Raw genomic sequence first — 24245 nt, 5'->3', positions numbered from 1 at the left:
CGTGTCTTTTTCATGTTGAATTTGATTTTTGTTTCTAACAAAAAATACATCGTTGTGTTCGTTGGGATGAACACTACATATTTATAATTTTTAAAAATAAAAATAAAAATTTTTAATGTTAAAAACAGCTATTACCATGGGACCTACTGTAATAAAATTACAGCAGATCCCGGGCTTCCCGATTTTTGTGGCACGAGACAGAACATGTGTCGTTTAGTTACGTAAATAGCCTCCCAAAGAATGAGAACATCAAAATTACCACACTGATCTTCATCATCGACCGCTGTTGAGACCTGTAAAAAGTTTCACATTAGCCTGGTGTAAGCTGACAATATATGGTTTGAATCTAATCTCAAATACTTGTGATCAAATGTTATTAAAACCGACCTGGACATCGATATGGGTAAGGGATCGGGTCACTGGTTCAATCAATGGATCAACGATTAATCACATTTTTAATTAATAAATAAAAAGTATTATAATCAAACTTAATACTTAAAAATAAAAATAAATATCAAAATAATGAAATATCATCATCCAAAAAAATATGTATGTAATATCCAAAATGATATATATCCATAATTTTCTCATCCATAAACTTACATAATCTAGGTGACATGCTTATGAGGCATGCCATATAGATTAAAAAAACAAATGAACTTTATTAAAAAAGTCACATAGGCATGCCACCTAGATTATGTAAGTTTATGGATGAAATTTTATGGATGTGTAGTGCTTCCGATGTAATATTGACATTTAACAATATAATAATAATATATTATATTGACATATTGATTATATTGATATATTTTGATAAGTGATAAGTGATAATTAATATACATATATTGATATTATCATACTATGTGTAAAAAAATGAAATTACAAAATGTGTTGTACTCATTTAACTCTAAAAAATAACCTCTCCGGTCATGTAAAACTGGCCAGGTCACCAGGCTTCCGGTCCAATCATCTAGTTTTATCGATTTACACCGGATCACATATTCAAACGGTAATATTGACAGAACCGTGCCGGATTGGTGGCCGAGTCAGTCCGATTCTCACAACACTACTTGTGACATCTTTTGAAGAATAAAATTATACGGGCATTAGACTCATAGTATGGACACCACTTCAAATGGATTGGGTCAAACTTTCTCATCTCATTCTTCAACTTCTCAACCTCATGCATACCTTTCTATGTTATGCTGCTTGAAGTTGGTATAGCTAATAACATGGCAACAGGGAAACCAAATAATTTTCCACCCTTTGAAACTGCAGTATTCCCTTACACCCACGTCAATTGTAAAAGTTTCATCCATCTTAAAGACCCCCAATTTCAAACCTCGAGCTCACTTTACCAGCCATTTACCACTCTCATTCCAGTTCTTATTAATTTGTCTTCATTGACCTTGGCAATATAGAACTTTCAAACCTACTGATTTTCTCTCTATTTTAACATCATCTACTCATCAAATATACCTTGATCTCCTTAAGCATAGATACCTCAGGCATCTCTCTGGCACATAATTATTGGATATTGATGCATGTAAATGGGCCTACTTTGGCCACAATTAAATATTGGATCCACACCTCCTTTGTGACGGGTTCAAGTTTGAGTACGTACATTTTTAAGTGCCGATAAGCGTAGTATATTTACATTACAAAAACCAATATAAGATGAGTGAGAAATTGATCTCAAAAGTGTCCACATGGAATGATGTAAGTTGGTGTATATGATGATGTGTATCCAATTCCAGAGTGAGTTTATAATGCTCATTGTTGAGAGTATGAATTTGGGGCTAAGGGCACCCGACTTTTTGTGGGAGAAAACCTTATATGTTTTAATTTTCCACGTCATTAGTCACGTGTATAGTTCGTCGAAGGTGGGAAGTCACGTCAATAATTTTCGTTGGGGTTGTGATCGGAAGTTTGCCTCGAGACAGAAATGAAATGGGCATATAAAATGAAATTATAAGGACAACAGCGAAAAATTTGAAAGTTTTAAGGATAAAATCTATAAAATGATGATAGTTTAAGGATAGATTTAAATATTTCACCCACATCATCAAATCTAAATGGTTGTAACCAACTTTTTTCAAATGGATAGGCTCCTTCAATTTCAAATACACTACACTAAACCCCAAATTAGCCACAAACCCCAAAGTGTGACATTGATATGTGTGTGACATATATATAAAGTATATACATACAAGGGAAACAATATATATAACTCGTGACAAAAGCTGCATAGAAGGACGATATTTTTTTCACTCCAAAAAAAGAGATCCAATCCAATCCCACACTATAGCTATTAAAAAGATTGCAATACCATACAAACTCAAAAAATGTACATTAAATTTGAATCAATCATGATGTAGGCCCACATGAATAAGCCCATGGGCTACATTCGTTATTGAGGGGACTTGACAATTCTTATGATTGGGTCAATTTCTTTAGATGATACAGCTCAAACATTGACGCTTATAAATTCAAGCTCATCCCTTAACGAATAACTACGTCTTTTCATAGGCTTAAGTGAGTTGGAGTTGGTCAATTTATTGGGTTTAGGAGGAACAAAGCCATGCAGATCTAGTGTATCCTCGAAAACTTGTTGGGTCTGACATAACCTAACCCACAAGTATAGGAGAGTGTTGAAAACTTAAAATCACTTTCATATCGATTGGTAATCCCAACCATGTGTGGTTTATAAATCCAGGCTCACCCTAACAAATAATTAGGTCTTTTCCTAAGCTTAAGTGAGTTGAGTTTGGCTCACTTGTTAGGTCTAGGAGGAACAAAGTCTTGCGAGCCCGATGTATCCACAAAAACCGATAAATCCAAAACGGACAATATTATTGATTGTATGAGGGGTGTAGATTTCCGACATAAGCTAGATAATGTAATTGAGGCTAGTGCCGATTTTGTGTTATTTGCTAAGCTACCTAAAATTGCAAAAATCGTTTCTTGATTCGTCCATATTAAGATTGACCAGTAAAACTTGACATTTTCATTAATTAGGAAAAAAGACAACTTGCCTTATCATTGAAAATTTTATTACAATATTGTAAATTGTGATAGAAAAAGACCACTCTCATTCACTAACAACATTTTGTCTGTTTTGGGCATGTGGCCTGCATAGGATTTGTCCTGCTAAGTCTAGCTCATACTAGCTAGGTTCAGAAGACCTAGTCTAACACCCGATCCTCTGCAGGACTAGACTAGTGGCTCAACCTCAGAAAAATCAATTATTGTTGGTTAGAGAATTTGGCCTCACTTATATTTTGCACTTCTTTTTCATATCTAAGCGATGTGGAATCGTAACATATTATAATTAGAACTTCTCTATATTCCCCAATCTCACTAAATCTTCCTGTACATACTTAACTTGAAGAACTAATTATCTCTTCAACTTAACTGAAATTAAAAAGCAACAAATTTCTTAACTACTATGACAAGCTTCAATTCTCAGTCCTTTGAACCGATCAAAGCTCCAAAAGTAGCACATATACAGTTAAACTCACTCTAATTTGAAATTAAGATCACTATTACACTAATACCTTTAGTTTTGATGACCACCATCATAATTATTAGGAGGCACACTAAACGTTGGATGCACCAAAATAGAAGAAGACACCTTAAACCTCTTGCTCCTTGAACCCGGATCACCACCTTCACAACCACTCATAACATCCGGGCTGCTCATCCAACCCATCATTTGATCCATATCCGACCCGTCCGAATCGAACCCCGGCTGCAAGAACCCTAGACAGTCACTACTATCAGTTGACACCACACTTGAGCTCTCCCAATTACAAGTGGTCTCATCAACCACAGGAGGCACAACAATACTTGGCAACACAACTTTCTCAATGTTCTTCATGTCCATTGAAGAATTCTTGCTCTTGAAGTGGAAAATACTAGCAAAAGTGAAGTGATCACTCACTCTACTTTTCGTTGACTTATTGTCTTTTGATCTTGCCATGATGCTTTGTAAATTCTTGCTCATCTTTGCCTTCAATGAAGAAAAGCTAAGCCCATATTGCTTCACATCTGGTTCGCTTAGGGGTGAACCGGAACTGACGTTAGGGCTAGCCGGAGGAAGCGCAAAGTTGGTTCGTGCGTTTTCTCCGCGTAGGGCTCGAGCCGCTTCATCATAGGCTCGAGCTGCCTCTTCTGGTGTATCATAAGTCCCTAGCCATAACCTAACACGTTGAGATGAATCCTTAATTTCAGCCACCCATCTTCCCGATGGCCGTTGTCTGACTCCAACGAATCTTCGAACCACCGGTTTAACAGGTGGCGTGATGGTCACGGTTGTGATGGTGGTGGCTGTTGGGGTGGTGGATTTTGGTGTTTCGGTTATTGTCATTTTATAGTAGGTGTTTTATTTGTTTTAGGCGTCGGAGAGGGAGTTAAGTATGGTTGGTGAGAATTGGTCTATGGCTTCATGTGGAGAAACACATAGGCATGTGTAGGACTAACTAATGTGACATGCACTATTTATATAAGATGAGTAACATCAAGGGGAGCAAGTGTAGATGATTGAGATGATCTTCTGTTCATGATGTCTATTATTCGTTTGTTTTTATTACCTAATGTTGTTTATTAGTCTCTATCTTCAATCATGTATATGTATAGTCCATCAGCTGGGCTTATTCTCCAAAGCTTGCATGGGCTCGGCTTGAGAGGTGAAGGCATGCGGCGTGCCCTAATCAAGAAATATTCGAAAAAATGCTTAGGATTTACCTAGTTAGGTCTAACTTAATATTGTTCATTAGATTCCAATGCAATCATTGAACTACATTATTGACTATTAATAAATCTGAAGTACCCTTTTGTTTGATGACATCATCAAAAACTACTTGGGTGATAGATTGGTTAGTGAATCTCTCTAGGGTCAAATCGTATGGACTCGAGAGGTCCTGAGTTTGATTCCCACTGTGAGAAATACCCTTATGGCCACGTACTAAATTTTGGTCCAACTAACCATGTCCTCAAGTGAGAAACTTCTACGCGCGAACCTGACTGCCTCAGTTTAGACTCATATCAATTGTCTAAAAGACAAACTACCATTGTGGCCACACGCTGAGTTTTAATCCAACAAACCTTGTTGTCAAGTGAAAAACTTCTATACACTCAAACCTGATAACCCGAGTTTAGACTCGTATCAATTGTCCAAAAGACAAAGATGTATGTCATCGTTTTCGGTTATTAAAAAAAAGGTAGATATCATCAAACACTCACCCAATTGTGGATCAAGGAGAGATGGATGTAGACATCCTTACTCTCGTACATATAAAGCCCCGAGAGACTATTTACTTGGCTTGAATCAATTCTTAAATTACAAAGTAAACATCTCTAATTTATGAACAATAAATAGAACTCCAAAGCCACCTCTTCAAGCCAAGCTGGGAAGCTGTAATACAAAAGAAAGAGAGAAGGAGACGGGAGAAAGGCTATATATATATATCCCAATTTGTCATTTTGTAAATGAAGAACGGATTTGAAACGTTGGATCCTTCAATTTTAAAAATTTTAATTGTGGCAGTGACGTGAGGGTCACTTGTGGAATTTAGCAATTGGAGATTTGAATGATTGGTGGGCTCCACCATCCCCCCTCCCCCCCGTACGTTTGTCTTTTGTGGTGTTTTTATTTCCTTGACCATATTGCCCACACGAATTGAAACATTTATATTATTTATCAATTATTATTATGGACCTTGGTTTTGCATTTGGACCCATTAACATTTTGTTTCATTGACATTAAACTAGTGTGTGTCCTTCTATTTATTTTGGGTTCCTTTACAAAGAAGGAATGGTTTGGCCCTTGGATTAGTACTATAGTCATCCTAGGGTTACATTAGATTCCACAATTTTTCATTCCTCTTAGGGTGGAAATGTTATCTTTGTTTGTTAGTGGATGGAGTTTTTCCACAAGACACGTGTGGAATGACACGTGCTACTCGATCGACCAATCGTAATGCTGGGTTAGCTTTGGAAGGTGACAATTTGATCCCATATAAAAACCTTTTTGTTATGCTTGATTGATTTTTAAGGTTAGTATCCAAGAAAACCCTATCCATCCAAATTGGGTAACTAGGCAGTTTTGTGTTAGACAGTTACTTTGTAAAAAAAAAACTATGTAAATGATTATATTAGCAATGGAGAGGGTATACACAAAATCTTTTATTTGTATGTGGTGATAATTGGATTTTGGATTTGGTTGGTGAGTTTAACTTGTTAAAACTCCTAACCCAAACACAACAACAATATTGTGTTCTTTGGGTTTGTCGGATCATTGTGGATACATTGGGTTCGCAAAGACTTTGTTCTTTATGAGTCGTCACCAATAGTACTTAGGCCTAAAAAACATGGGAGTTTGCTTATAAGTCACTAGGTTGGGTTATGCCTATTATGAACAAAAAATTAACACCACTTGGGCCGAACTCCTCCTTTGGCAATAGAAGTCAGGTCAGCCTAAAGTTCCTCCATGATTCGACTGCTCTAACCCTGAAAACAAAGATGATCAGTGAACTCAATGGTCGTGGGATGACCGCGGGCACTTCGACGCTCAAGTAAGTCTTCAAGATTATCACTAACCTTAATAATCACAAAATAGAGCTTAAACTTTATCTTGAGTGTCTCTTTCTTTTTATATAGTGCATGACTTGAATGCCTGCCCGTTCAGTTCGATTGATTAGCCGGGATTACTAAATCAATTACCTGATGTACAGTGGCGGCCTATCATGGACGGAAGTCATGTGGCCATTGAATATGACTTGGTCAACTCTCGGGCATGCCCAATAAATCTACTTCTTAACTCTCACAAAACATTCAAAAAAAATTTTTGAGCTATAATTTAATCTACCATTCATTGATAATATCAGCATGAATCTGTCTGTATCTTGATTGATTTCAAGTGGGCAAATAGAGTTGAATTGATCTTTCAATTGGGGACCATATTTTTTTAAAATTTTATCAATTAATAATTGGTTTTTACAGAGTATAATACATTACTACTATTTAAAATTAACTAATATACTTCTCTGAAGTTAAACACATAGAAACACAAAGCATGCCCCAAACATGATGGAAAATTTTAGGGTCTATATATATATACATACAACTTCTCTCCTACGGCATAAGTTTAAGGGACCAATTTACGGGATTTTATATTTTCGACCGTTGGATCAATCCAACGGCTGACAGTTTCGACCTCTACTTTACACACGAATCCCCTTCTGCTACTTTGTCTCTTTCGTACTTCAAATCGCGACAGCACGACGATACACTGAACTCGTTGGAAGCCAACCAACAAACGACGGAGTCTTCATCGTATGTCTGTGTCAAACATTGCCTCAAAATGGGTTTTGTGATCATTCTAGGCTATTCAAATCACCCTTCTACAAATAAAGAAAGATAAACTCTTCATACAAGACAGGTCTACATTACAAGCATCGAAGAAATTCAGCATTTTCCATAATATCAATCTCATTTCAACACTGCAATCAAACCCACCATGATTTCTCTCACACACCGGTAATAATTGAGAAATTTGACCAAAAATAATGAATTAGCAGCAACCAAAAATAATAGTTCTAAGCCCTAGATACAAATTTTTGATCTTCCTGCGAGATGAATCCAAATCTCCAGTTGCAACAATTGAGAACTCCAAAGCTCCAAATCAGGTCGAATCCAAATTTGCAAATCGATAAAACAAAATTAGCGTTTGCTGAGAAGGATTGGTCCTTTGGGTAGAAAGGGAAGATGAGAAGATCAGCGTTTGCTGAAAAGGATTGCGACCTTTAGGTGAGACTCGTGGATGAGGAGGAGAGGACCTTGTCACCAGTCGCAACAAATGCAAAGTTCTCTCTACGTCTCCTCCGGTGAGAATAACGGATTCGTGTGTAGAGTAAAGGTCGAAACTGTCAGCCGTTGGATTAATCCAACGGTCGAAAATAAAACCCCGTAAACTTATACCGAAGGAGAGAAGTTCTATATATATATTTTAATGATCCATTAATTTATGCCTAAATTATCAAGTTACATGCACATATTTCTTGCTTGACTTAGAAGGTAAGAAAAAGAGACACGGTTGTTGTTGAAGAGAATTTGAATACTCTAGGTGATAATATCTACAGTCAAAGAATATTCGAGGGCCACCAACAATCTGTGAAATCAACCAAGGATGATTATCAGAGACTTTGGACAATGGTGGGGGTGTCCAAATACACCCAGAAGATTGAAGGCTCTTATCATATAGGCTTCAGATACATATATATAAGACTCTGATTCCGGTGACCAATTAAGCTGATCTGTTGATCTTAAAATTTTGGATTGTAATATTACTGAATACTAATAAAAGACATTCCAGAAACAATGGTCTAAGGCTCCGTTTGGATGAGCGGATAAAACTCCGTACAGTATAAAATTATGCTTCAAGGAACTTATCGGGTGTTTGGACAATTTTTAAAATTCTCGGAATAGTATAACTTTATACAAAAAGTGGTTCTTATACATGCCGACCGTATAATATTAAAGCACCTCCAACTCATTTTTATATTATCCTATACGGAGTAACAAACGGAGCTTAAAATGGCATAACTACAGTACGACAACAAAATTCAACAGGATCGAATCAGGTCAAGTATGTCTATCTAAAATATGGGATATAATTTATGCTTTCTTTTTTAACATTTCAAGTTCTTACAAATGATCACAACAAATGAGGCTGCCTTCTATCAGTGCCAAAGCTAAGAAAAAGACAGAAGACGGTTTCATGTACAGATGAGATGTTCAAAATATCTGATCCTACATGCCGATGGCTCATAAGCTTTCAAGTAAATCATGAAGGCTCAAACTTTATGAACCAGTAGTAGGACGCAAATACAGATGCTGTTCTGCTTCTGTGGTTATTGCCTTGTTTCCGTCTCTCTTGGATTCGGTTGTGTGTTTCCAGGAACAACGTCAAGATGCACTTCACGCGCGCGGCTTATATTTCCTAGCGAGCGCTCAGAACCAGGAAGCAACCATTGGCGAGAATGTTCACTCGGAGTGTCGGGGCTATCAGCAGATTGAGCCATACTGAATGTTGCTTGTCTCACACGTTTAGTTTCCAAAGAGTGTTGTAAGGGGAAACGACAGACTGGACACGTGGATTGTTTTCTCAGCCATATGTCGATGCATGAGACGTGGAAGTTGTGGCCGCATTGGGGCATAATTCGCAGTACTTCTGCCTCTTGGTACTCCCCTAAACATATGGAGCACCTGCAGGAGAAACATGTCAGATAGTTTCAACTGATGTTAGACTGTTTTAATCAGTTCAAATGCCTTGCTTTCTTGATGTCTCTAACTATATGTATAACAAAGCAGCAGCCAAAATAGGATACACAAGAATGCATTGAAAGGCTGCAATCAAGCATAAAAATTAGATAGCAATCCAAGCCCTGGTTACATGTCTTGTGTCCTAATCGTTAGGTTGAGTTTGAAGATGTTCATTCCTACTCGCTTTCTGTCAACCTACTACATCTGTATATTAGCCACCCAAAATTTTGTACTGATGGGCAAAGTATTTACATGATTTTCCAAGACTATGTTTCACCAAGTCGAACAATATTAAGATTGGATCAAATGAGACTACTGAGGAAGCATGTCTCCTTGATCGATACAGAAAAATCTTGGACAAAGTAAAGGCAAATAGATGAAAGTTTTTCTTGCAGAAAAGAAGTGCAATATAGGCTAGCTAGCTACACTTACTGTGCATCTTCTATGGAACTGAATGCTTCTTGGTTGTATCTCACTGTGGGGATTGCAGCAACCAGAACTGGTTCAAGGCCATTAATTCGATGCTCTGGCTGCCAACAAAGATCAAAATGTGAATAATTGAAATCTCCAAACAAAAAATGCTAGGTGTTAACTTCCATCAATGGTAGATATAAACGCAATTCTAGTAAGGGTTTGATTTGTATAGCCAGATAAAATCAAATTTGATTGATTGATATACCAATTGGCATCGTATGATTGTACATTGAATGACTCAAGCTGACATAATTTCTCCGGCTTTTAAGATATCTCATTTGGACAATAACAGAAACATTAACCTCAAAACCAATTTTTGGGTGACCAGATGACCATCAACAAGCATCAAAGGTTCCTTATTCATCTAAAAAATTAATGTACGCTTCACGCCTTTCACCCACATCTGGAAATTAATCTATTTAAGCACTGCTGGAAATTGGATTTAAATAGACGAGACGGGATCATTGAGGCATTCTTTCAAGCACAAAGAACGCAAAACGTGCACAACACACCAGGTGTATCCAAAAGTACACAGAATCAAACATACCTGGACAGGATCGATCCTGGTATCAATCTCAAATACTGGCCGTGACTCAGTCCCTCGAAGCCTTCTACAGATTATCCTTGTGCAAACAAACACAATGAAAGTGGCACTCATTCCAAACCCAATAATAGTAGTAATCAAATTCATCCCAGAACCAAACATGTCAATTCCCAAAGAGAACAAATGAATGCCCCACAAGTCAACTTGAACTATATATAGAACAGCTGCAAATCGAGCTCCTACAACTAAAGCTAGTACGATATGATTTAGACCAAAGAGACCCAGATCAAGTATTTACACCCAATTGGCCAAGACCACCCAGAAAAACAAAAATTAGTCATATTGAGAAACAAGAACAAAATCGGGAACAACCCACAAGCTCCAAACAAGAAACTGTGACGGAAAACAGAGAACACAAGAAGAGAATCAAAAACCCATATCAAGATCTTTGGAGAAACGACAAGATATTCAATGCCAAAACAGTACAAAACAATCACAAACACATAAAACTACTCATTTTTAGAATCCTAATCGCTTTGGGTGGACTCAAAGTTGATTCCAAGGGAAGAAGTGGGGGCTTTGAATTGGATGGATGGTGGGGATTAGAAAAGTTGTAGAAGGAGAAAGAAGACAGTTCGTTCTCTCGCTATTTGGAATTTGCTATGTAGGCTCCACTACCAGCAGCAGAGCCCCAGAGAAATTAAGTTCTTGATATGATCAGACGGTTGAGATTAAGACAGTTTAGTCAGTTATGGCACCAAAGCAGTCCTACGGTAAAAAGTGGACAACTATAAGATTCCAGTGTTTTCAAGGTACAGAATCTCAAAGGTTGTTTCTTTTTTTTTTATGTCCTAGGTTCACTACTTTCAGATAAGCCGATAAGGTTCAGACTTCAGAGAGCTGTACAATGATGAAATGATTGGGGGTTATATTGGCACCTGAAGAACGATGTCGTTTGAGCTCAACTTGTGTCAACAATCATGATAGAATGGGAAAAGAAAGATGGATACTTTTCAGATTTTTATATATGTAATCCAACAAGTAAGGAGAGGAATACTTGGGAGTCTGACAAGGTACTTGTTCTTTTAAACTTTTAAATCTTCAGTTGATTTTCTTTAATGAATAAATTATTGCAGAAAAGAAGGAAACTTGTGATGAGGGTGTGCTTATTACCAAGTTTAAGATCCATTAATTCATGACTTTCCTTTTGAAACGGGGGATTCGAACCTGGTTATTAGGACAATACATATCATCCTTGTCACTTCAATTAGTAGCTCGGGTGTCTCTTAATTCATGACATATTCATACTGTATGGTATTGTTTAGTTGGAAATTTTTTTTTATCTATCTTTGTAAGAAACCTATTTCAGTATTTCTTGAGAGTTTTTGATGATGTTCTGGACTAAAAATGTCTATCTTATAAGTATTTTCTACTGTAGATGGTGACAAATCACCTAGATTATCTGCAATGGTGTTGACAGCATTTAGAGAATTCAAGGCAACAAGGTTGACTATGTCCATTATATCTTTGGCATTGCTTTCATTGCTCGACATATTATTAATCCCCACTAGAGCTGCATCATCAGCAAAACCAAATTGAAACTAGTTAATTTACATTTTTTTTTTGCTTAGAACTAGGGGTGACAAAACTTTATTCGGATGATTGGATTTGTCCGATCCGGATTAAACCAAGTTGAACATAAGTTAAATGTCCGAAATCTGTGTGCCTAAACACATAAGTTTTGTCCGGTTTAAAACCGGATCCAAATCCGAACACATAAATCTTGTTTGATTTACTTTTTTGAATTCACATCTGAATTAGGTTATTGTCCGATTTATTATTAGTTTGGATACCAATTCAACAAAAATAAAAAATAAAAAAAAAGAACGAGACAATGAGAAAGACAATAAAGAAAACAGATTATCAACCGAGTATATTTCGATGTAGTCCAGTTTTTGTAATTTCTTAAGCTGTTTTTGTGACGTTAGATTTAACGTTTGCTCTCATAAAATGTAATAATAGAGTTTCAACCTTCAAAAAGAAACAGAGAACATTTTGGGCTTGGGCCTTCTCCAACTTTTAGACTAAGTGCTTACACAAAGACGTACATACTACAGAAATTCCAACCCAGTGAAACCGTTTTCCGCAGTCTTGTGGTTCTCAGAAATAGAAAAAGGACATGAATACAACATCATCCTCATCAGCAGAGAAACCACTTTCAATTCCACTTCCCGACCTCATCGCCTCTCTAGATCAAGCTACTTTCATGGCGAAACAACTTCCGATCACCACTGACCCCAACCATCTCCTCCAAATCTACTCCTCCCTCCACCACGCCCACAACCTCCTCTCTTCTTTCCTTTCCAAAACCCAATTCCCTCCCTTTCCCCCTGCCCCAGCTGAGAACTCTGGTTCCTCTGCCACTGCTGGTGCCGGTGAGAACGGCGAAGAGCCGATGCAAATTGGAGGCGATGAGGAGGCAGCTGAGGACAATTCCAAGACTTCCATTGATAAAGTAGAAGAAAGGATGAGAGATGTATTTATTAGGAATAAGAGACCTAAGCGGCCGCTTTCGCCATCATCGGCGGCTGTTAGGGAGAGGAAGGTATGCGAAGATGGGTATGTTGTGGGAATGAAGAATTTTGATCCTCACGAGACCAAGTCGCGAGCTTTAGAACTTGTGTATCAATTTCATGGATGAACATATCAATTTGATTTGCAGACATGTATTGGGGACTACAAATCCTTCACAAATGTGTGTCAGTATCATATTCAATATTTCAATTCGAGACTCCCATCTCCACCCACTGTAACTTATGAATGAATTCATGTATTCGACTTTGTTCTGCCATAATTTAATCCATGCTGAACCATGAATTCTGCAAGATGCAGGTACTGAGGTGGGATCCCTGATCTCATTAATATGAAACCCAAAATCAAAGAAACAGTTCGCATACTAACAAAGGAGCTTGTGGGCCTGGTGGTAGCCAACTCCTTACACTTGAACAAGGTGTAAGGTTCAATCGCTCTAAAAAAATTAAGAATATAACCCCATGACCGATCAATAATAATAATAATAAAGCACAGCAGTTGTAAAACTACATTCAGTTAAGAAAAAGCAAGCAACACAGGAAGGTCAACATAGCAGGAACATCATAAGATCCAAATTCAAGCATTTAATCCGAAACATTAACTATAAACCTACACCTGTAAACTGCAGTTGTAAAACCCGAAACATGCTGGACATTGGGAGTTTGATTTCTGTTAATCAAGCCATGATGTCCGCGATCAAGCTCTCATGGAGACTTCACGACATATATTATGACAATTCGTCGATCTACTAGAGATCATTAAAATACTCATCAAGTGGGGAAGATCCCATTCCTAGCCGATACAACTCATCAATAACCCCACTTTTGCCAGTCAACTCCTCCTCCTGCTCCTGTGGTTGTGGTGGAGGCAAGAATGAAGGCTGTGGCATCTGAAATTGTTCTTGTTGTTGTTGCATAGGGTTGTTCAATAATTCCAGGCAATTGGCTACACTTGAGCCAGAATCTCCCACGTTACAGGGAGCCATTGTCATTGTTCCTTCGAGAAAATCTTCAAAAGTATAATTTCTCACCTGGTCAGAGCTAGGTAACTCCCCCATAGCTGAATCTGTGAATCCAAATTGGCTAGAATTGCAATGAGAACCATCAGGAAGACTGTTCAATAGAGTTGACTGCCCATGCATAAACTTTGGCACCCCATTAGGTCCTGCTTCCACAAGATTGCTTGGACAGATAGAACCAAGAGAACGTGCCTCCAGAAAATAATTTTTGACTCCAGCTGGAGCATGTTCTGTAGTCATGGATTTCCTCGTGTTCTTCTGGATACATGCTTGCTCTTTTTTCAATTTGATATAATGTTTCTGTTGAACATTTGTAAAAATCTCAGTTCGTCAGACGCTAAGGAGGTCACCGCTAGGCTTGTCTCATAAAAACCTTCAAAAATGGGTAATTTAATATATTGAAGTTCCTGGCTGATCTATATCTGTTTCCTATTTTTCTTCTCCATTCGGGTGAAAGTGGTTTAATGGGTTTAATTTATTATTGGGTTCAAGATGCTTGATATGTTCAAGAGATATTCAGGAGCCGATGATGAATGACAAAGTATTCAGGAATTGTATGTCGTTATGGAGAACAAACCTGTAAATGGCTTGAAATATTTTCTCTCGTTAGTCCTTGGACATTCATATATTCAAGAATGTTCTTTGGATGAGCATCTGTGTGAGACAAATCAAGAAAAAACAAATGCTCACACTAAAACCAAGACAAGGAAAGCAATAAATTAGTGAGAGGATTCACCAATGATGTATCTAGAAACACTTACTATCAATGCCAAGTAAATTCACGGCTTCCAAGAACTTGTCATGTAGCTCACTTGTCCAAACTGTCTCCCAACTCTCCACAATCGCCAAATCATGTTCCTCATCTTCCTGCTCCTTTCTTTCATGCAATAGCAAACCCTGTTTCTCCGGTCTCACAGCACACAATATATCTGTATCCTCATGTCGTGACTTCCCACAAATGCCACTTACTCCAGGCACAGCCACCACCTTTTCTATTTTACTGATGTATGCAAACTGCCAGATATTCTTTGCATCATTCATTATAAATGGTTTTACAAAATAAAACACTGCCCCTGAAGCGTAGCTTCCTAATATGGCACTTTCTTCACTGTCAGCCGACATAACTGTAAATACAAAAAAAAGACGAACCAAAAGGAAATGCTATTAAAGAAAGACTTTTATGTCCATGAAGAACAAATATCAAAGAAAGATAATGATAACTAAAATGGCCTAACTTGGGGTACTTACAGACTATCGGCGAGTTGGACGTTTGTCCAAGTGATTGGACGATCTCATACATCTTCTTGTCAGGTAAGCGAGCTTCAGTGAGAACAAGGTCAATCCCATTTTCCTTCTCTCGCACAATGCACAAAGCATCAGCTGCTCGTTTAGCAGTTATAACTGCAAGGGAAAGTAGTGTAGGAAATTTTTAGTTATTCCTATAATCTGTAGTACTTGATCGATCAAATTAATCTATTTCCAAGTAGACAAAAGAAAGACAAGTCAACATAAATGCTCATTCATATTAGGTGTTAAAATATGTATAAATGATGTGAAATGCCCAACCCAACAACTTAACTTATTGGGTTGAATGACAAAGTAACTAAAATGGTATCGGAGAAGAGGTCTTGAGTTCAAACCTTGGCTTTTGCAATTTAAACCTCATTTATTATTGCCCCAAGTGTGGGCCTTTGTATGTATTTGTTGTTGCCTCAAGAGAGGGCCTTGTATGACAGTAGCCCTAGTGTTGGGCCTCGTTTGTTGCACATGTGTTGGGTAGTCGGATTGTCCAGCCCACACATGCGGGGAATGTTAGAATATAAGTAAATGATGTGAAATGTCCAACCCAACAAGTTAACTTATTGGATTGAATGACAAAATAACTAATCTTAACATTAGGGAATAAAAGTAAATTGTCGTTTGACAAAACATGTAGATCGAGTCAACGGGAAAAATAATTTTGCAGTATTAATTGTTATATCATGCTAATCTAGAAGGAAAGCTTTCTTTTCAAGTGCGTTGTGATGAATACAGGCATGTTGATTGCACCCATACCCATCTTGTGACCAACATAACAAAATAATGCAAATACTAAAATAGACCCGGGTTTTTTAGGCATTTCGGGGAAGAGGAAAGTCAGACTCCTGACCTTCAGCCATCGGAATTGAGGCCTTCACCTTCTCTACTGAGGCAGTTACCCCATACTAAAATAGAGCCTTAAATCTTCACTGGGGAGGAGCTTTCATCTAGGGCTTTGCTTGACAGCCTTTTTCCAAATAAGAAAAGGGAACATAGGTCTAAGAATAATCATAACACTCTACAGATGGCATGATTAAATTTCGAAATCCAAACAGTCACAACTTTATGTTTCCGTTCAGAGATGCAGAATCAGGTTGCAGTTTCTAGAGAAAAACACTGCTGAGCGATGACCAAGGACTACATGCAAATCTATCATTCATTACGCATGTAAATTTGAAAGAACTAATTAACGATGAGGTGCAACATTAATTTATTTACATGTCATGATTTTTACATGAAAATCATGACACAACAAACACAACTTTGTGAAGCATCTGCAAAGTCAATATCACATACAGAACTAGCAGTTGCAAATGAACCATGATTAGTTTTAGCATATGAAGCATCCAAAAGAACAGGGATACGTAAAAGAGAATGCAAGATATTCGCTACACACCTTTATATTCAAGTTTGCGAAGCATTTTTGACACAATTTTAAGGCATATAGAGTTACCATCGACTACCAAGACTCTTGCAGGTGATCGGGCATTATTTTCACTAATTTCAAAAGAGAGAGCGTTCTCGTTGTTCATGTTTGAGAATGATAGAATGAGAAAGGAATGAAATACTGTGTGTTAGCTCGTGTAGCTTTCACTGACAGATGTGCATAGCATAAAATTGAGGCATGTATTATGCTTCCTTGAGATGCCAAAAATAGTGTGCATTTAATTAGTATGTATTAAATGCTTCAAAAAAATTATATGCAGATTAAATTTACAGCTCAGTCCATAACTAAACAGATAAAATTGACAATGAGGAGCTCCCTGTTCAATACTACCAAGTAAAACCGCAAACAATTTCTAAAAGCTATTAAAACTGCAAGCAAAATACAACTAGCTAAAGAAGTTTGGCAATTTCTGCAGCCATATGTATCAGTATCTATGAGAAAGATAATACACTTTGACCTCTTATCGCAAGAAAATTGCCACATAAATTCATAATTGTACAGGGAGAGTCCCAGTCAATATATAATCAGTTTCCAATTTCCATGTCAAGAAGATTAAAACTTTTCCTGTGGCATATAAATAAATACCTTCAATACGTTACCTTTTCTAAGATATGACTCACTTTCTTATATTAATAGGATAGGTAGCATATTTTTTAACCTGATTAAGAGAGAAAACATTTTCAAAAAAAATGTATACCTAATGATACAGGTCTTATCCCCATCCCCCTGCCTCTATAAGATCTTCAACTTCAATCTTTGTCTTAATATCAATGTTGTCAGCGTAGATGACATTTAAATGTGCCTCCTTTTTAACTACCTGAAAATACAGCTGGTCTGGTCCGAGACCGGACAAAGGAGGAGAGCTATTGGACATTGAGGGCCAAATTAAACTTTAACCTAACTTTATGCACATGATTCTAAATGAGAAATCTTTGGGGGCGTCCATTGCTTGTCATATAATGGATTTTCAACAATTTCACAGATGGATTAATAGCCAACCCCATCATTGATTGGGGATAAAAGGCTTTGACGAGGATGATGATTATAAAAAAGGGGCTTAATCTCTATATTGATAGCAGAGATCGCTAAATTCAAAATAGATTGATTTCTAGAACACGATCTGAAACGGTTTTTACAAGATATGCAGAATATACTCACAAGTGGAGAAAATCTGGCCAATTTTCAGCACCACTAAGATCATGCTCAAGTGACTCCAAGGAAGGATATATCTTGATTGTGCTTAACGATCCAGCATGAGAGATCGACGGCAAAATCGGGTCCTTCGGGTCGCGCATAGGGGGTCAGCAAATCCCAGAATCCTCCTCGCAGCCTCATCACTTCCTTGAGTTCCTTCTACTAATCAAGAAATACAAAGAAGAAATTTATCAAGAGAACAGAGTCCCTGTACATTAACTTTCTCGCTTCGTTTTGAGGAGGAGGAGGAAAAAACCAGAATTATCGAATTAGGAACGTTAGAGGATCAATCATAATTTTTTACCGTTGTATCATAAGACTTCATGGGCCGGGCCTTTGTATACAGACAGACCACATCTTCTGCTGCTAATAGCCCAAGAAGTAAGCGAACGATATAAGTATATACTAAACACTTAATGGGCCGGGCCTTTACCTCCAACTCCAAGCTATTTCCGTTCGCGCCACCATTGTAGCAACTAGCAAGAAGATTAAGGAGAACGGCGGAGCGATCCGATCTATGCTTTGCCGACATTATTGGAGTCTGAGGGGGGGGGGGGGGGGGGGGGGCGGGGGGGGGTGAGGGGGGTCTTGGTGACATAATTGAAGTCCGAGAGGAGGGGGTATTGGCGGCATCATCGGCGACTTGTCTTCGGTTGAAAATGTCTTTAAAAGAAGTTGGCGAGATCATCGGCCGCCGTAATCTGTGCTTTGTCGCGAGTCGTTCAAACCTTGTTCTGATACTCTGAAAACCAGATTTCATTACACTGCCCATCTCAAGCAATAGCATTAATTTATTAATTGTAAATAGCATTAAATATGTATATTTTACTTTAAATATGTAACAGTCTAAGACATTATTTTAATTTTATTTTAAATATGTGTATTTATTTTGTAATAATTATATGTAGGAATTAAACTAAAATGCATAATACCAATTTGCCACTGCATTTTAAACCGTATATATGCTACTATTTTTAACGAGCATATATATTATCAACATATAAAAGTGTCTGTCAAATGGATCTTAAATTAAATAAGGAAACAATCCCTGTACTTTCAAAAAATGGTGAATTGTGCCCCTCTACTTTATTTTAGGCCAAACAAGCCGCTCAACTTTAGAAATTGGTCCAAAGTTGCCCCTCGACCACTTTTTAGTCATAATAGAGATGATCGGTTGTTAGTTGATGATCTGCAATCTTTTTTGTTGATATCCCAAGTGGCAGATACGTTGTATTGGTCAATGAAAAGTCATCCTTCTCCTTCCTTATCATCATCCACCACAACCTCGCCATTGCAATTACCATTCATCAAAGAACGACAACCGTTGGCGATGATTTTGGCAATGAAAATTCGTCCTTCTTTTCTTCCTAAGCATCGTTTTGCTTTGAATTAGCACAACCCATTAAACCCAAAATGAAGAAAAACCAACAAAAGGCAAGAAAGCAATCGTAAATGAAGAAATACACAATCAAAATCAAGTCTTTAAACAGGAAAACAACAATATCCTATACGAACTTTTGTGGTTATATGACCAGGATTTCTAGGTTTCGACGAATATTCGACTACAAAAAAAACACAATTGGAGGAAATTCGCATTATTAAAGAAATGAAGTTCGTTCAATTTGCGAAGTATATGTAACGGTAGAAGGAAACCCCCAAATCAAAACCCTCAAATGACCTACTTCAAACCCTAAAACCAAGTTGAAACCCCATAATGGATTCCCAAATCGAGAACCCCAAAGAACGAAAACCTCCAAACCAAAACCCAGTGGTGTTTTTATTTTTATTTATTTTTGTTTCTAACATGGCATTTCATATTTTACACATACTTGTCATTTTTAGCAAAATCACATCCATGTCATAAAATATAATCCACGTCAGACTTTTTAAACGGCTAACTGTTCGAATGACTAACGTGGACCATTACTTGAAGTTGAGAGACTTGTTTGGTCCAAAAAAATAGAGGAGCTCAATTGAAGTTTTTTGAAACTATATGGGTTGATTTGTTACTTATCTTAATTGTTTATGAATTTTTCAGTTAAATATAACTTTTTGTCCCTTAATTATATATGTGGTTTCATTTTCGTCCTTAAACTAATTTCCCTCCTAATTTCGTCATTCAACTCTGAGAAAATACCTCATTCAAAAATTATATTTAGGATGATTTTTTTTTAAGAGTCAATTAAGTTTGAATGACGTGACAATTTGCATGCACTGAAAACGACACAAACATCGGATACCTCCAAGCGGGGACCACTTACGTATCAAATTTTGGGTCGTGTAGATTACTAAAAACAAAGTGGGCATTTGGACTGGCTCGTTGATCTGCCTGGTTGACAGTGGACAGCATTAGACAAATCTTAAGCAAGCAGCAGCCATTCCTACTAGCTTACCAAGATTCAGTTTTTGCACCGACGATCTTCACAGATTTTGGTACCATACCATACATGGCCTTCCCTTCTTCTTCCCCACACTTCAATAAGTCCAGATTGCTTCACTTCCACTTGTTGTCAATAATTAGTCGCATCAAGATTCCAACTTAACCAAACATTATTTATGTGTGAGCATAAGTCTTACAACTTATAATATCCCACATCGCTTAATTCAAACGATGTAATTTATAAGAAAATTTATGTCTATATAACTTAATAAAGTATTTCTTTGGGTCTTAGTATTTAAGTGTGATGATCGATGAAGAAGAAAACTGTGCGAGTTCGATGTATTCACGAGAAATATCATTGATGTGAGTAGAAATCGTGAAAAGACACCTGAAGTTCTTGGTTCCAGAGCAATTTTACCGGAAAATTAACAAATCTCGGGAAAATTAACAAATCTCATGTACAGTTCACGAGATCACTCGTGTTAGCACGCAAGCTACATGTGACTAAAATCATATAATTAAAGGAGTCAAAACCCACAAATCTCACTCTCAAGTCTTAATTATACTACTAAGTACGACCATTAAGTCAGTAGAGATATAACACTAACTATATATATATCCCCATTTAAATAACAAATTAATAAAATGAACCATCCACGCTGCTGCTACTGCTCTTTGTCTTGTTTCGATCACCAGCTCCAGCTCCATATAATCCACATCTTGTCTAGAGATTTCCCCCTAGAACTTACCTCTCACCTTCTTCCTTCACTCCCTTAATTTATATCAACACTCCCCTGCCCCTCCATTTCTTCACTTCGCTCTTCTTACTCTTATTCTTTCTCTTCCTTTAAATCTTGTTTGGGTTTCCAAAACATGTGTCCAAACACGAGAAGGCCTAGAATAATGCTCAAAGATTTTCTTCTGGAGGATTTGAATTCCTGCTCTTCCGCTGGATTCAAGTCATTGCCCAGAAATCCACCACCATCTGATGATTCTACACGACGTCGCATCGATGTTGATACATTTGCCAGGCTCAGGAGTGGCCCAGTGAAACTACTCAGACGCCCGTCTAAAGCGGCTTCAACTAGAATCTCTGCATTTCAGGCGATCATCAACGCCGTCAAGAACCTCCGACTCGTCAAGTCTCCGTCAATAATATTGCCAAGAAGCCTCTCACGGAGTCTGTCCAGACGGAATTCCATCAAGAAGCGAGAACATGAAAGTCTCAATGTCCGTCAAGTCAAAGTTACAGTCAAGGACATCATGCGGTGGACATCGTTCAATGTCGAACTGCATTCTGAACCCTTGAATTTCGCGTCCTCACCGGACCATCACTGCACCGCCACTACTACTACCACCACCACAACAACTAGCTCTTCCACGTGCAGCAGTAGCGGCTCCAGTTGGTGCGACAGTGATTTCACAGCGGAGGATTTACCTTCATGGAGCGGTAAATGTGAAGAAGATGACGGTGAAAATGATGTGGTCGATAAAAAGTATTTGCCACCGCTCGTCCACAAAGACTGGGTGGAAGTGACGGCCGAGTACACGGTGGAGCCCAAGGTGAGCAATTATTTCCTGCATCGCATCTCTTAAAATATTTTGTGGGGTCTGCGGGTGGTAGACGGTGGAGGTTTGTCCTGTAGTTTAGATATCGTTTTGTCGGCTCGGTACTTAATTGTGCATGCCAAACAAGGCCTTACGTTATCTTAATTAATTCAATAATGATATTCAGTTATATCAACGACTGAGTTGTACGCTCAGGATTTCATATGCATCATGTGGGATATATAGAGTTTATGAATTCATTTGAATCTTATGCGTCTAACTCAGTAGTTGAGATATCAACTGTTGTAATCCTTATCATTTTCGTACCTAATAATGCTGATGCGGAAAATGATGAACAGGGAGAGGTAGAATGTGAGGAGGAAGAACAACATAGGTCAATTTCATCGATTCATCACGAATTTGAAGAGGGTGAAGAGCCATTGTCATCTTTGGAGCAAGTATTATTGTTGGATTTCTTGAGAGATGAATTAGCTGACAGCACAAATGATCAAATTAGACATCAAGGGTTGGGATTTGAGAAGGTTATTAGGAAGGCAAGAGCTTGGTTGAGAGGGGAACATAGTACATTGTTCGAATTGGGGGTTGACGATGAAGCCAAGAGGGAGGCTACTGTTAATGAGCTCTATAGGGAAGGACGAAGGTGGAGCGAGTTGGAGGAAGAGCAAAAAGAGATAGCCATGGAAGTTGAGAATGGTTTGTTGTGTGATTTAATGGATCAACTCTTGTTTGATATCTTGTTATGATGATGAGCATTATTCACCTCACATGCAAGGATCTAATAATGAAGAAGTCAAGAAGAGGCATAGCTCATGCCGCATTACAATTTTGTAGATGGGAAAATAAATTTGGAAATGGTCTTAGCTTTTTCATTTTTTTTTCCTTTTTCTCCTTTAGTTGATATCATCAACATCATTAAACTATAGCCTGAGCACAAAATGACCAAAATCTTGAGTGATTACGCATATTAACGCACTGGAATTTTAAAAAATTACACATGCGATTAAGCAGGATCAATTAACACACACATTCAAAAATGCTATTGTATAGCCATCTAATGAAGGTTCAAATTCGTATCTCATGTTACTTGCTCACGATCTCAACAAACTGCATTTTTCAAAAATTAGAATGAGCTGCTTGCTGCCATGAATGTCCAATTATCAATTCACCTTAAGTCATTCACACACGCACGTCGAATCTTGAAATTTTCAAAATCGATCAAGAATGATCTTTTGTAATAGATGGCAATTCCAAATAGTCCTTTTTGTACAAGTTAGAATGTGTTGGAACTCAAAATGAAGATTCAAAAACATTTTTTAAATTGTTCTTGAAAACGGTCAAGATTGAAAAAAAGGTGTTGCTCTTGAATTGAGAAGACCTCTTCTTCTTTTTAGGATCACGAAATTACAACACTACCACCCTTTAGGAACTTGCTTATGCTTCTTGGTGATTAACAACCAATAAAATTCTGGGATTTTTCCTGTTAATAGAAAAGTCACAATCGGCAAAGGAGAAGGAATCCCAAACACAAGAGAGAAAAGAACAATAGTTTTTAATCATTCTTAACACTCCACTTGCTCTCACTTAATTGCTTGTGCCGTGTAAATATACTCTCCTAGTTATTTAAGATTATCTTGATAATCTTATGTTTGCTAATCGTTGGATCTTGATTATTCAATCATCAAGATTCATTGTCCTTTATTTTTTATTAAGATAAGTAATAATTAATTCATAATTAACTATTATCATAAATATTTGCTTTCATAAAACAAATAATTATCAAGTTTATCTAATAAAATTTATCCTAATCCCAATCTCATCAGAAATCCTTGTGAAACCTACTAATAAATTTGTATTAGGACACTTGCATGTGCACACGTATGGCTGGCCGTGTAGAGACATATGGTGTTGACCGTACTTATACAAGGTTTGACCGTACTAGTGCCTTGTTTGGCTCACATTAAATGTGACATTGGTCCTATATTGTGACATTGTGTTTTTTTTTTTTTTCCTTTCCCTTCTGAATCCAATCCAATTCAATACAATTAACAGGGTTTTAGGGTAAAATTAATAATCAACAATTGATTCTATTCAAAATCATAATTAATTATCAAGTAGTTCCTTCTTATTATCATACAATAAGATACCATATTTAATTACGAAAATTCTTCGCACCTAGGTTCCCCATATTATAGTAATGGAACATCAACGATTAGTATGCTAATCGGAATCTTTCATAATTTACGAAAACAAATTAGAACTCTTTCTAATAATTCTCGATCAATTAAATAATCAAGGTTTTCATATGCCATGAGTGACACCTAGCAGTATGTCATGGTTACCTAGATTATACCGAATATATTGGTGAATCTTCCAATCACGATTGGCATGCAATTTGGTCCTTCTA

General features: G+C 37.4%; 5 protein-coding genes across 7 annotated transcripts; 2 read left to right on the top strand and 3 right to left on the bottom strand.

Annotated features, from left to right (window-relative positions):
* Positions 1-3559: 3559 nt before the first annotated feature.
* On the bottom strand, positions 3560-4369 carry LOC119983381 (dehydration-responsive element-binding protein 2C-like). Its single transcript, XM_038827066.1, has one exon. The coding sequence runs from the start codon at positions 4367-4369 to the stop codon at positions 3560-3562; it is 810 nt and encodes a 269-aa protein (XP_038682994.1).
* A 4281-nt stretch (positions 4370-8650) lies between these two features.
* LOC119984571 (RING-H2 finger protein ATL39-like) lies at positions 8651-11016 on the bottom strand. The gene is made up of 3 exons (XM_038828578.1): positions 10346-11016; positions 9757-9854; positions 8651-9267 (listed from the first exon to the last, which is right to left on the bottom strand). The coding sequence occupies exons 1-3, from the start codon at positions 10502-10504 to the stop codon at positions 8913-8915; spliced, it is 612 nt and encodes a 203-aa protein (XP_038684506.1). The 5' UTR covers positions 10505-11016; the 3' UTR covers positions 8651-8912.
* A 1390-nt stretch (positions 11017-12406) lies between these two features.
* LOC119984683 lies at positions 12407-13182 on the top strand. The gene has a single exon (XM_038828754.1). It carries the CDS (start codon positions 12522-12524, stop codon positions 13041-13043), a length of 522 nt encoding a protein of 173 aa, XP_038684682.1. The 5' UTR covers positions 12407-12521; the 3' UTR covers positions 13044-13182.
* Positions 13183-13424: 242 nt separating this feature from the next.
* LOC119984682 (two-component response regulator ARR2-like) lies at positions 13425-18172 on the bottom strand. 3 transcript variants are annotated; one of them, XM_038828751.1, is made up of 5 exons: positions 17857-18172; positions 15201-15353; positions 14714-15076; positions 14530-14606; positions 13425-14252 (listed from the first exon to the last, which is right to left on the bottom strand). In XM_038828751.1, exons 1-5 carry the CDS (start codon positions 17897-17899, stop codon positions 13683-13685), a joined length of 1206 nt encoding a protein of 401 aa, XP_038684679.1. In that variant the 5' UTR covers positions 17900-18172; the 3' UTR covers positions 13425-13682. The 3 variants fall into 3 exon arrangements, with proteins under 3 accessions (XP_038684679.1, XP_038684680.1, XP_038684681.1); XM_038828752.1 differs by lacking the exon at positions 17857-18172 and adding an exon at positions 15593-17147; XM_038828753.1 differs by lacking the exon at positions 17857-18172 and having other exon boundaries at positions 14714-15113; positions 15201-15333.
* Positions 18173-21145: 2973 nt separating this feature from the next.
* LOC119983380 lies at positions 21146-22625 on the top strand. Its single transcript, XM_038827065.1, has 2 exons — positions 21146-21835; positions 22180-22625. Exons 1-2 carry the CDS (start codon positions 21146-21148, stop codon positions 22582-22584), a joined length of 1095 nt encoding a protein of 364 aa, XP_038682993.1. The 3' UTR covers positions 22585-22625.
* The last annotated feature ends 1620 nt before the right edge of the window (positions 22626-24245 follow it).

The sequence above is a fragment of the Tripterygium wilfordii genome, chromosome 18 (genome assembly GCF_013401445.1).
Source record: "Tripterygium wilfordii isolate XIE 37 chromosome 18, ASM1340144v1, whole genome shotgun sequence".
Taxonomy (NCBI): Eukaryota; Viridiplantae; Streptophyta; class Magnoliopsida; order Celastrales; family Celastraceae; genus Tripterygium; species Tripterygium wilfordii.
This window is presented reverse-complemented; position numbering and strand designations above follow the sequence as displayed.

Coding starts and splice junctions, on each gene's coding strand:
- LOC119983381 (XM_038827066.1), bottom strand. CDS start 4,369: ATGACAATAACCGAAACACCAAAATCCACCACCCCAACAGCCACCACC.
- LOC119984571 (XM_038828578.1), bottom strand. CDS start 10,504: ATGTTTGGTTCTGGGATGAATTTGATTACTACTATTATTGGGTTTGGA. Junction 9,855..10,345: donor CCAGGATCGATCCTGTCCAG/GTATGTTTGATT, acceptor CTTTGTTGGCAG/CCAGAGCATCGAATTAATGG. Junction 9,268..9,756: donor AGTTCCATAGAAGATGCACA/GTAAGTGTAGCT, acceptor TTTCTCCTGCAG/GTGCTCCATATGTTTAGGGG.
- LOC119984683 (XM_038828754.1), top strand. CDS start 12,522: ATGAATACAACATCATCCTCATCAGCAGAGAAACCACTTTCAATTCCA.
- LOC119984682 (XM_038828751.1), bottom strand. CDS start 17,899: ATGATCTTAGTGGTGCTGAAAATTGGCCAGATTTTCTCCACTT. Junction 15,077..15,200: donor GTCCAACTCGCCGATAGTCT/GTAAGTACCCCA, acceptor TTGTATTTACAG/TTATGTCGGCTGACAGTGAA. Junction 14,607..14,713: donor GAATTTACTTGGCATTGATA/GTAAGTGTTTCT, acceptor TGTCTCACACAG/ATGCTCATCCAAAGAACATT.
- LOC119983380 (XM_038827065.1), top strand. CDS start 21,146: ATGTGTCCAAACACGAGAAGGCCTAGAATAATGCTCAAAGATTTTCTT. Junction 21,836..22,179: donor AGTACACGGTGGAGCCCAAG/GTGAGCAATTAT, acceptor AATGATGAACAG/GGAGAGGTAGAATGTGAGGA.